This window comes from Cupressus sempervirens, chromosome 3 (genome assembly GCF_028749045.1).
Source record: "Cupressus sempervirens isolate cs-2001-9-10 chromosome 3, ASM2874904v1, whole genome shotgun sequence".
In the NCBI taxonomy this organism is placed as follows: Eukaryota; Viridiplantae; Streptophyta; class Pinopsida; order Cupressales; family Cupressaceae; genus Cupressus; species Cupressus sempervirens.
This window is the reverse complement of record NC_143120.1, coordinates 492,956,344-492,969,323: the sequence shown is the minus strand read 5'-3', so window position 1 is coordinate 492,969,323 and position 12,980 is coordinate 492,956,344. Positions and strand designations below refer to the sequence as shown.

The window sequence follows — 12,980 nt, the reverse complement described above, 5'->3', positions numbered from 1 at the left end:
AATCGATTTAGAATAATTTGAAAAGACAACATATAATTATTTTAGTTTTTAACTATTTGAACATAGGCTTTTTGAATACTTTATATTTTCTTATATGAATTTAGAAATTTAGTTAATTTAATCTTAAAATATTTTAAATTAAATTATTTTAATATGAATTTAGAATTTTCTCACAATAGATAAAATTCTAAAATTTGATATTTGCTATTAATAAATATTAAAACACTATCATTAGTGTTAGAATGTAATATATATTACAAGAGTACAATTTAGAGGTAAATGTCTTTGAAATGCTCCAAATTTCAATTCAAATTCCAAGTTTAGTTTTGTAGAACCAAATACAAAAAAAACATCTTCCCCATCAAATTTTGGGTGAATCAAATGAGTCCAACTCTTTTCCCAAAACCCAATCCTATTTACAAATCCAAAATTTGTCAAATTTTGAATATGACACAAATCAGGCATTTGCTAAATCTTAGTTGACACAATAGTAACACCACTTAATTAACACACTAACTATTTGACTGCTCGCATTAGCAAATCCCTGATTTGTCTCATATTCAAAATTTGACAAATTTTGGATTTGTAAATAGGATTGGGTTTTGGGAAAAGAGTTGGACTCATTTGATTCACCCAAAATTTGATGGGGAAGATGTTTTTTTTGTATTGGGTTCTACAAAACTAAACTTGGAATTTGGATTGAAATTTGGAGCATTTCAAAGACATTTTGATTTGATTCAATTTGTATGAACCTTGTTTAGTCTATCTTACTAAGTCTACAATGACTCTTGTTTTAGATATAAAATAACAAAATTGTATTTGGATATGTCCAAGTAATTGATCTTGTAGACAAAGCTTTTTAAATGATTCTACATGAAAATATAGAGGATCCAAATTAGAAGTAGAGGATTGCCATTGGACACAAGAAAGGGGGATGAAATGTGTCATACTTGTAAGCGTTTCTGAAGATGATGCTCGAACATAGGTTTTTCTGGTGTTGTTGATTGTTATTCCAGAGATTTTGTGCAAATAAAATGACTGAAAATGGGGATTGAGGAGGTCGCAGGTTCAAGTCTCTCTTTAGCTGCATTGAAATGCTTCTTAGCTCCCAAAGGGCAGAGTCACAAGGAGGGGAAACATTGAAGGAGCTCCACGAACAAGATATCTTCTGGGAGGAGGAAGAAACTCAATGAAATGGCTTTGAATCTCATTTGTTTGGTAGGTTGAATTTGAGAAAATCTAGTTGGAGTAATACTTTTCTAGACGGAGGAAAGAGACTGGGTGAATTAGTGTCTACGAGCATCCCGAATTGGCCAAAGATCAAAATTTATGAGTGTTTCTCAAATGAGTAAGATGAAACGCTCGTGAGACCTCCTCACGAGTTCATTGCTCATTATAATAGTAATAATGTTAAAAGTTTTTCTATTGTTGAAGGATTTGGCTAAACTTTGAAAGGAAGAGATCTCATAAAGTTACACAATGCCGATTTTAGGAAGACTGGTTTTCTAGACTAGTCGACATAATACAATTATCTTAATAGTTCACAATGCAAGCACTTCACCAATTTATATGTTTGCAACCATCATTATTCCTTTCCTTTGACTTGATTGAATTCTTGGTCATTGGATACCTGATGTTGCTTTGAATATCCCTTCATTCTAGTTGTAATTCTGATTTTCTTCTAATTCAAACTTTGTAGTGGAAGATACATACACTTGCTGTGGGTTAAAATTAGAAGTTAGAAATTCTTGTTCCATTTTTATTTCTTAAAACAAACATCAAATTTAGAAATTCTAGTATTCTTAAATTCCAATTCCAATTCAATTCCTCAAAACAAAATAAATCAAATCAACAGTTCATTATGAGATTATTTTGGTGAAGGCAGGCATGTTTCTCTGGTGGAGGCCTCGACAATTGTTAGATTGTTGAGCTATCTAAAAAAAGTGGGTAAAATGGATGCACATCGCCGGTCTAGTAAGGTGATTGATGGAGAGCTTGTTCGTCGGAAGAAGACATGGAAGAAACAAAATAATAAGTGGTTCAACAAGTGCAACATTGACTACCAAGAGTGCCCGAAAAATAATTTAGAAATAAAAAAATAGATGGCAGAAAAAATCAGATCTGCCATGTGGGCAAATCAGTTAGGCAGAAAAAATGATTCTTATGTCAAAGAATTTAATTCCACATGCGAGCATGACGATAAAGAGTATTTAAGAGCCGAGATCAAAGGAAAGACAAAAATTTTAATCGCCCAACTGAGATTTGGATCACATCGTTTGAGATGTGAGACTGACAGATGGAAGGTCCCTAAGGAAGAGTGGGAGGACATAATTTGCAAATTTTGCACCGAGGGAGTGGTGGAAACAAAGTGGGCACTATGTGAAAGATTGCACCGCATACAAGGACATTCACAACCATGACAAAGAAACTTTAAGGATGAACATCATAAAAGAGCTTTTCGAAGGTCCAAAACTTCTCAAGGGAGCCATCTTACTTATGCAGATCCACAACAAAAGGGGCAACTTGGAGAAATTGCAACAGACTGAATAAGGGGTCTTATGTTGGTCCCTTAGACTTATGGTCTTGTGGACGTTAATCTTTCATTTCATTTCATAAGTAATAATTTCAAATTAAAATATTTGCATTAATTTATTTAAAAATATTTCTTTGATATTTAATATATATAAAATTAAAAATATACAAAATATTCAAATATCATGTAAAATCTTTTATAATTTTTTTGTTTTGAACAATTAACATTGTTGTTAAAGTAGCAAGTGGATGCTTCGCTTTAAGCTGAAGAGGTTTTTGGCACGAATGGGCCTGTATCAGTTCCTCAAAAATCTATGTGATGGCTTTCGCTGGTGGGTAGCTCACAAGCTTCGTGCCTCAAAACCACTGCCTTCCCTCGATTTAAAAAACAAAATATTGTCCTAAAATTTTCCTACTCGTAAAGAGGAATGTCATTCTTGTGATACTGTAATTATTGGTAAGAGAATTAATCAAAAAAGTAAAATTGATCAAGAGAATCGCTAAAATCGGCTCTGCCATGGAAGAAACGGGTACGACAAATATGGCAGATCGGACATCGATGACAGGCTAAATCAAATTGAATAAGCAGTTCTCCGAACTCCTTACGGATTTACACCTGTTTAATCATTTCATTTGGCGGTTTAAACTGGCAGGTCGATTTTTTTCGTTTTACGGGAAATAATTGAGTTTATCTATTTATGTTGAATTTGGAAGAGGAAGAGGGTAAAAGCAGCAGATTAATTGCGATTTCTGATACTGTGAGAATTGCAGCGAATTCTCTGCTGTATTCAAGTGCAAGTATTGCTTCAACTATCAGTGAGTTGAGTTTGCGGAAGGTTCGTAATGGAATCTTCTCCACGAACTTCTCGCAGGTTCAAAAAATCGCAGTACGACGGGCAGGCTCCTGTAAAGGATGAACCTGCAGACATTTACTCTACGGTTGTCATTCACGATGACGTCGGAGCTTCTGATGATGGAAATAAATTTATGTCGTCAAAGTTTGGAGAATCTGAAGATATTTACGCAACAATGGTGTACAAAGAAGAGCAGGAAGACTCTTCTTTGCCTCCGCTGCTTCAGAGATTACCCAAGGATTTTGGTGCAGTTCACGACGACGACGACGACGATGAAGACATGTGCTCTACATTTGTGGTGAAATCTGACGAACCGTCTTCTTCTTCTTCTGGCTTGTATTTTAGCGGAGGAAGCCGAGGCCCTTCTTCCACCAGATATTTCGGAGGAAGCCCCGCTGTGAGAAGCCCTAGAAGAGAAAGTCCTAGGGTTGCCTCTGCTGCTGCTAGTAACGATGCCTATTCCACCATGATATTCAAAGATGATTTTTATTCTACCATGATGAAAAAAGACGATGTATACTCTACGATGATAAACAAGGATGAAGATACGTTTTCGACTGTGATCCACTGGAGTGGAGAAGGGGCTTCGCCAATGTCTGATATAAGTAAGGCAGTGGAGAGTATGCGGCAGAGTGGAAATCACGATAAGAGAGGAACAGATACAAATAGGGCAGGTAATGGTAAATTGCACGAGGCGAAGAAAAGATCAACTAGTCCTGTTCCCGACGATGTAATTCGTGAAGATCCCTCGACAAAGTACGAGTTGCTGGACGAGCTTGGTATGTTTTATGATTCTCTTCTCGTGTATTCTTAGAAGTTTTAAAATAGTTTTGAAGTGTATTTATTTGCATTTTCCTTGACATATCATACATAATATCGTAACATGCGATGGTATGTTGTAGTATCGAGCCAATCTTCTTCTCCTGATAATTACAACATCTTCTAATCACAAGTTCGTGCTGATCAAATAGCTGAAAGGTGTTTGGCAGGCCATCTTACTTGGACTTTTTCATTTAAATGTAACTTGTCACAGTAGCAGAGTTCAGTTGGTTATTAGGATTATTATACTGTACTTTAGAGTGGTTGGTTTGTTTCAGACTTTTTATTTCTGATTGAGACACAAGTTAGATTTAAATTGTGAGAAAAAAAATCACTAGCTATTTGCCAAGACAATATGCATACGAGGATTTGTTTCTTCAGTGGCTCTTTTGTTAGCTTAAGTTTGACTATCTTAAGTAAAGACACAGAGAAACATTCTTACACAGGTTTTACTGTTACATTAGCGGTGGTTTTACTGTTACATTAGCGGTTGTCTGCCGATGATTAATGATACACATCTGTCATTTTTTCCAAAGTGCAAGGGAAATTAACTGTAAAATCTGTAGCGGCTAGACTTCTGAGTACATACTGCAAACTGAGACTACTTATATAGCTTATGTGAATACAAGTGCATCTCGTTTAGCATGCAAGCGAAAGCACATTACAATGATTACATTATTCAGCACCTGGTTCTGATTTACCATCTTGAGTGAATCCGGGGTTCTCCTTTAGCTGTTCCACCTGCTGGCTACCCTCCAGGAAATTTATAATAGCTAGAAATTGAGTGATTTGAACAGTACATACGATCAGAAGAGTTACAAAAATAAATGGACTTCTTTACAATACAGCAATGTATACGTTTCTATTGTATTTTTCAATTTTGGCCATCAAATTTCCTGAGCTGCAACATTGTTTTAAAAGTTATCTCTAACATCTGTTTACGATGTCCATCTTACCAATCTGTTTGTGGATAATAACTTGCTGATGAATTTGAATGTTGCTTACTAATAACATTCTACGGAAGCTGATGGAAATAGTTGTTGACTGTCTGTTCGGGACAGGGGGATGGGTTTCCATGATGGGGGACGAAGGGCTTAAGTTTGGGGACGGTGGTGGGGGGAAAGTGCTGTATATACTATATACTATACACATAGAACATGAAATGCTAGTTATGAAAAGATGTACAAGAAGTAAAATAGCAAAATTGCAAATACTAAATTTTTGAATATTGAGCAATGAACATTGAGTTTCAATACTATATTAGAATACTAAATAAAATTTCAATTTGACAAATGAAATTGTCAAATATGTGAATTGAAGATTTTTATTATATCAAAAATGTCATAAAGATGATTATAATGAGTAGTATGATATCAAAACAAGTACAAAATGGTGAAATGTAGTAACGAGAGGTCTCTAATCATCCCTCAAGGAAAACTCGTTATCATTTGAACTTAGTAAGGTGGATATAAAAACATAAACTCAATTCAACACTGTTTACGGGAAAATGCAAATCATGGAGACTATACCCAAGTTCATCCCATAACCCTAAACTCTCAGAATGGGAATCAAGGAAGTTGATCCTTTCAATCCCATTCTAAGGTACTTAGATCTAGGAAGACTAGTGCTAACCAAGTGATAAAGGAGCACTAATTCAAGCCAAGATCTAGTGGTGGTAGAGTTAGAGAAGGGATGCAAAATTCCTTGAAACCTTTGATGTAGCAAGATCTATGGAATGAAATTAAAACAGTAGATGTAGGAAATACATATGCTAAGACAAAGAAGGTAATTAGAGGACTCACCTTAAAAATGAAGAACTTTGGATCTGATTTTCTTGATGTCTATGCAACTCTAGTCGATGAATAATCCAACCCCAAACTTGAAATTGCGAGATCTCCAGAACCTAGAAATCATTCAGCTGTTTGGCAGAGTCAACTTTTCTTAGTAGGGATGACTTTTGCCTGAACAGGGAAGAAATGCAGGCCTGATCAGCAATGTCCGAACCTAAATCTGAGTTCGCACTTCCAAAGTTTCACAAAAAGGCTATCTGAATCTGCAATCTATTCCCCTTTGTCAGATTTGCAACCTGTAAGAAAAATAGTTTTTGTTTGTTGATGGGGGGTTTGCCTTGGTCAAACCCCAATTATTTAACCTTGAATTGAAATAATTGAAATGCTGAAATGTAAAGAAAATGTACGAATTCATCTTACAATAGTAGGATCTCTCAAATTGAATGCAACTAACTCACTTTACCAATTGGATTGGATCAAGAGGAATGTGGATGAATGGATGTAGAAGTTGCAACAAAGGACCTTGAATGCTAGATAAACTTGTTCAATTGCTTGAATGCTTGAATGCTTGATCTTCAATGGAGAAATTGCTTGAATGCTTGAGAACTCGAGTGCTTGAGCACAAAATGATATTGTGAATGATGGATTATGGATTATTGTGGTTGCAAAATGGAGCAAATGGATGGGTTTATAAAGGGGACAAAATAAAATTTATCCCGCAGGCTGACTTACCTAGAAATTGACACCTCGAATTAATCTGGACATTGGACCCGGACCCAAGATAGGGCCCAAGTAGGGATGCACTGTGTCCTTGATTGGCCTAGTAGGGACACACTACGTCCCTAATTGGCCTAGCAGGGACACACTGCGTCCCTAAATGAGCAAGGATGCATTGCGGCCTTGCTAACTAGGGCCCATAACCCTCGAGATTCTCTTGGGGTCCCGAAACAAGTCCCAAATCCTAGAAATTAGGTATAGATTTTGAGATATGACTGTTACTGTGTGGAAAATAGATTCCCTAGTGAATGGGTAAAGGAAAGGGAGGACCTAAGTGGTTAAATTCTACCTCGAGGTTTACGCCATGAAAATAGGAGCACTAAAGAGGATCTATTAGGTCCTACCCTAATTCCACCCAGGAGAAATGAGAAGAAAAGGGGAGAAAGGAGTAGAGATGCAAATAAATGATGATCTCGTATTAAATAGGTGCTAAACCATCATTAAATTGAGGTGCTTCCAATTTAAGTCGAGACATTTAGTCCCCACTTTAGGGAGAGTGTGGGTTCGATCCAAACTCTTGGTAAAGCAGAGCACAAGACATAAGGTAATCTTATCATAATCGAGGAGACAAAGAATCCATCAAGTCCCCAAGGGATTGTGGTGCAAGAGCACCTAGGGTAGGCTAGGAAACCCTAAGTCTCCTAAGACCCTTTGGCTTGTAAATGACTCGAGCCAAGTCACTAAGGAATAATGGTCCAATGAGAACCCTATAGATGTGTTTAGGTTGTTAGAGTGTCAACTAGGAGGTGTGGGCACAAGTTGCCAAGTGTTGACACAAAATTGTCAAATTGTCAAGAAATTGCTTGAGTTGCAAAAGTGGGCAAGTGAACATCTAGACCCTAAATTGATGGAAAGGGAGTAGAACATGATAGCAAGAGTTAGATAGGCCTAATTGATCATACTGCACTGATTTGGAGGGTGAAGGACTCAAGGGTAGACAAAATGCACAAGAAATTGCAAATCGCCCAAAGTTGGTTATGGGCTAGTTCCAATAGATGGAACTTGATGTATGGTAGTATATAAGGTCATCCAAGGCCTGAGACGAGGGTTTGTTGGTCATTTTGTTGGATTTGGAATAATAACCAAGTAAACTTCTAAACAGTTTTTTCACAGTTGAGTTTACAAGTTGAGCAACTCATTTGTATGGATTGATTTACATTCCTGTTGTTGTTAAATAGTTAGTTTAGATTATTTCATTGTTTTGTGTGCTTAGTTGGATTCATTCAATAAGTTTTACAGAGGATTATTAGATCTTTTCTCCGTGACTAGTTCATTGGTCTTGACAGAGCGGGGAGAGCAAAAATGCCTCTTCCATAAAATCCCATTGTGGAATCATCACGACGTGTTGGGACATGGAAGGGCACTCATTGTACAGAGTACATATCAATTTTGGAGGCTTGGAAATGGAGTTTGCTATTTTTAGCACCTCGCCCTAGGCGAGTGAGCAAGTACTCGGCTAGGAGAAAGTATCATAATAGTTGCAAAATACATGGATGGATGGATTAGTAGGAGAGTAGAAGCGATCAGAATGTATTAGTTGGGGGCATAAGACACTGTAGAAGGAAAAGCTAGTGTTGAAGAATCCATTTTGATCAAGTACAAGCTTGGAAAATTGGAAACTGGTAAAATCCTTAGGGTACGTTTGGTAGCAAGAATACAAGTGGAATAGGCATATGTAAATTCCCGTTTGGCAACAAGAATACAAGTGGAATAGGCATATGTAAATTCTTAAAATTTTGAATTCTCCATTTGGATGCACCAAATCAGAATTGGAATAGGAAATAAAATAGGAATACATATTCCAATTTTGGCCCAAAAATGAGCATTTGCAATTCCACCTAAATAGGTGGAATTGTAATATGTATTCCAATTCCAGTTTTATTTATTTTAGAAAACATAAATTTTTGGGTCCATGAATTCCCAATCAAATTTTGACTGAACCAAATAGAGAACAGGAATATGTACCCCCATTTTCTATTCTAGAATAACTATTCCTATTCCCATGTTTCTATTCTCATATTTCTATTCCCATAGCCAAACGGGCCCTTAAGGAATTAGGTCCATTTGGTCACCCTTAAGGAATTAGGTCCATTTGGTCATAGTACTGTACGAACACGTAGAGTGCTGAAAACCTTGAAAGTCTTGGAGATCTCTTAAAAGGGTATCAGGAACACAACTTAGCTTTTGAGGTTTGAACAAGTTTTAGAGATATTAGCCAAAAACTACATTTGGAGGCCTAACTGGGGCTACAAGCCTACTAGCTCTATTATGTAGGGAACTAAGAGATCGAGTAGAAACCAAATGGAAGAGTGAATAAATTGCAGTCTAAAATGGTGGAAATGTGTCATTTGAAAGTCCATCCATCCATAGTGGAGATAGATTTAGTCTTGAGGAGTCTTCGAGTGAATTTGGGAATATGAATTCAACAAGGCCTAGTGGGGAACAACCTTGGTAGTGAGATTCTTGTGGGTAGGAGAATAGATTGAATTCTCCTCAGGTTGAGGGTTGAGAAGAAGCCCTAGAGGGCCTAGAATGTGGTCCTAGGAGAGACCTAATAGAAGGTCTAAGTTTGAGCCTAGAGTGGCTCTTCTTGGAATCTCCCTATTAGATTGAGTCTTTGCTAACTTCAAGATCATAATAAGAGAGAAATTAGTGACTGAAAGAAGTGGAGGGAGAAGAGGTGTGATTAATTCGCCAATGAGGAATGTACATCTCATTGTGAATCATAGAAAAATAAAAATAAAAAATGCGTTACCTGTGTATGGGACTTAGCATGTTGTGCTTGAATGCGTTACCTATATATGACATTTAGCAAATTCTATGCGTTACCCATATATAAGATTTAGCACGTGTGTGCAAAAGAAAGAGAGTCCCACTCTCAAGGATGCTTACTTCCTAAATTGAAGGTGTACATGGAAAATCCTTTCTTTAGGATTGTGCATAATTCATAAAGGGATTCATAAGATGTGTGCAAAAAGAGGTGATGAAGCAGCAATGCATAGATTTGAGGATTTCCCAAAAAACATACCAAACATCCAAGGCTAAAGTACTCTAAGCCCTACTCAAAACCGTATTTACTACTCCGTGATTGTAAGAAAAAATGAGCAGTGTATGCCCCCACGTTGAAGTCATTGTTGACACTTTAATAAGAGCAATGACTTTAACAGAGTATAGGTACATCCACTAAGAGACATTTTCTTGAAATGCCCCCCAGACAAGACATATTAAGGGAAATAAGCACATAACATATCGAGAGCACAGATGGATCTACTAACTTTGGGGTTAGTATGATCATATGATAATATGTAAGTATTATATCAAGTATGAAATATCATCATTCCCCAAAGGTAGTAGAACTACAACATAATGGAAGAAAGACACGTAAGAGTTATGAAGAAGAGTCTTTTTGGACTATCATCATGGAGACCAAAAAGAATTGGTGCTACCATGTTGCAAATCCAAGCTAACAAGTGCAAGAATGCGATTACGAACATTAGCACATGTACAACATAACATATAACAACATATAGAAGAAGTGAGATAGAAATAGATGAATGATATGACATCTCGATTCCTTCATGACTTTGCGCTAACAGAGCAACCAAGGTTGTCTAAAGAAATCTAAACAAACATCTAGCAAGCACAGTACGGGGGAAGAACATCAGAACAAGCAAGCACACAAAAGGCTACTATGTTAGAGCACTCACTCAAGCACATTGCCATCCTCCCCAATCTCGATGAGTAATGTAGAGAAGGTGGACAGCTTGCATGAGGAGCAACATCCGACACAACAGGAACAATAGCTAAGTTTGAACAGGGACCCTTGTGAGAGTCGCTATGCTCAAGATTAGATGTAAGTGAATGCCAAGATCAATAACCTCATGCTCATCATCATCTAATGTATCCTCTTCATCAAGATTAATAGCAATAGAATCCAAAATACGAATATCACATTTGTCTATCTCATTAGTATGATTAACTTCCTCTACAGAGATGGGCTGATCTAAGGAAGGAGAAGAAGAATGAGAAGCATGTATACGAGCCTTAGCACGAGCTTGACAGTTCTTTCGACATTCACGAGTATGTTGGTTGTGCTTAGTCTTGCCAGAAATTTGTTGAGAAGAAGGATTGATAGACATAGTTTCCTTACTATCGTTAGATGGGTTAGCAGGAGGAACAACATTAGAAGGAGCATTAGATGTAGGAGGTGGTTGACCATTAGAAATTGAAGAATTAGAAGAAAGAGGTGTAGAAGGTTTAGGCAAAATTTGACTAGTAGTATCTCGAGGCATACTTAACTCAACAATCTTTCAACATTTATGAGCTTGATATGGCTGGAAAAGATGATTAGGACAAGTAGGAGGTCTAGTAGGAATAGAAGGCCAAAAGAAATCAAGGGTAGTGCAATGTCTAGGTCTAGAAGGATGATAAAGACTATGATTGATTGTCTTAACCTCACCCCCATGAGGAAATGTAATGCACTAATGAATAGGAGAAGCATGGCTTTCATGGAAGTCAACCAAGGTAAACCAAGCTTTACTTGGAATTGATTAGAAGTAGGAATGACAACAAAAGTATTATTCACCATTTACCACAGAGTTCAATAGACAAGGAAATGGAACCATGAAGGGGACACAAGAAACCATTACAAGTCTGAATCTAAGTATCAGTTGAATCATAGAAGCCATGATGCAATTGCTTAGCAAACAAATGGTCCTCAGTCCTAACATTAACCATGGAAGTAGGATCAATAAGACAACCATAAGTAAGATACTTAGCAACCCTAGTAGCAATATAAAGAGGACCATTAGGAGCATGAAAAATGTCTAAATCATCAAATGAAATAGTAAGGTCTCTAATACACTTTAGATTAGGTTTAGGCTTAGGTTGATAATGAGATTTAGGTGAAACTTTCTTGTTAGGTGGGGGTGGAGGTGGAGGTTGAGGTATATGTTCTACATTGTTAACAATATAGTCATTCTCTTCTTGCAAATCAGCATAACCAATTTTCATATCGAGGGAAGACGAAGAAGGTTGAGCATCCATATTAGTAGTGCGTTGAGGCAAAGAATTGTTACAGATTTGAAGGTTTTGATTAGGAGGCACCACATATTTGTTTCTACTATCATGACTATTAATAGACAAAGCATTAAAATTGATCAAGTCTTGAATCTTTTGTTTCAAAAAATAACAAGCCTCAGTATCATGGCTAGATTGATGATGGTATTGACAAAAGGCTTTGGGATGAAAGTGCGGACTTGATGTGGTAGAAGGAATAAGTGGTTGAACAGGAGGGAGTGTAATAATATTAGCACTAAGTAACCTTCCCATAATTGAATGCAAAGACTTAGAAAGAGGAGTAAACTTACCGTTTATGCGAAAAACAAAGTAAAAAGCAGCGACACTTTTAGATGCCACAACTACTTGTTCATTTACTGTATTCATGGCTTTGTTGATCTTTACATAGTTGTCAGGTTTGTGAAATTTATTGTTGCTAAGTGCGACATCACTCTTATCAACAGGTACAAGAGCCATTGGAGTGGTGCTCTTAAACTGACTCACCTGATGAAGTACTGCACAAAGTTGTGAAAAGGAAGTAAATTCGGTAAGCATAATCTTAATTCAGTAAGCATAATCTTAATTCAGTAAGCATAATCTTATCTCTAATGTCTTTTTGTACATTAGGAACAAACATACTATGAATATTAATATCAGACATAGGATAAGAAATTTGAGTATGCAAATGCTTAAATCTACCAATAAAACTAGTCACTTTTCCCTTGGGACCTTGTCTACAATGCATCAAATCAGTCAAAGACACTTGAGGACCAATATAATTATGAAATTGTTGGATGAAAGCATTAGCAAGTTTGTGAAAGGAATCAGTAGAATAAGGTGACAAAGAGCAATATTGTTGCAAAGCTTTGTCACAAAAAGTGCGAGCAAACAACTCAACTAAAATCCTATGATCATGAGCATAATTACTCATAAACTTGAAAGGTTTTAAGATGAGTTACAAGGTCACCCTTACCGTTACCATTATAAGTATCAAGGCGAGGCATATCAACTTGTTGAGGAGCAGCAGTAGGAATAATGTCAAAGGACTTGTAGGCACATTGAACTTGGATTGAGCAAGGGAAGGAAGTTGTTGCAAAGAAGAAATAGTTTGAGCAAGACTAATGATAGTGGAATCATTAGAGGAAATAGT

The 12,980-nt window shown here is 36.7% G+C and overlaps 1 protein-coding gene across 2 annotated transcripts in view; it reads left to right on the top strand.

The window, feature by feature from the left end:
* Positions 1 to 2,918: 2,918 nt before the first annotated feature.
* The window catches only part of SIK1 (Protein kinase superfamily protein), a 234,777-nt gene continuing 224,715 nt past the window's right edge, over positions 2,919 to 12,980 (top strand). Inside the window, exon 1 of one of the 2 annotated variants that reach the window (XM_089820509.1) lies at positions 2,919 to 4,165. In XM_089820509.1, the coding sequence (XP_089676635.1) occupies positions 3,376 to 4,165 (790 nt within the window). In that variant the 5' untranslated portion in view covers positions 2,919 to 3,375. The remainder of the gene's footprint in view (positions 4,166 to 12,980) is intronic. The other variant, XM_089820510.1, reaches the window with a different exon arrangement.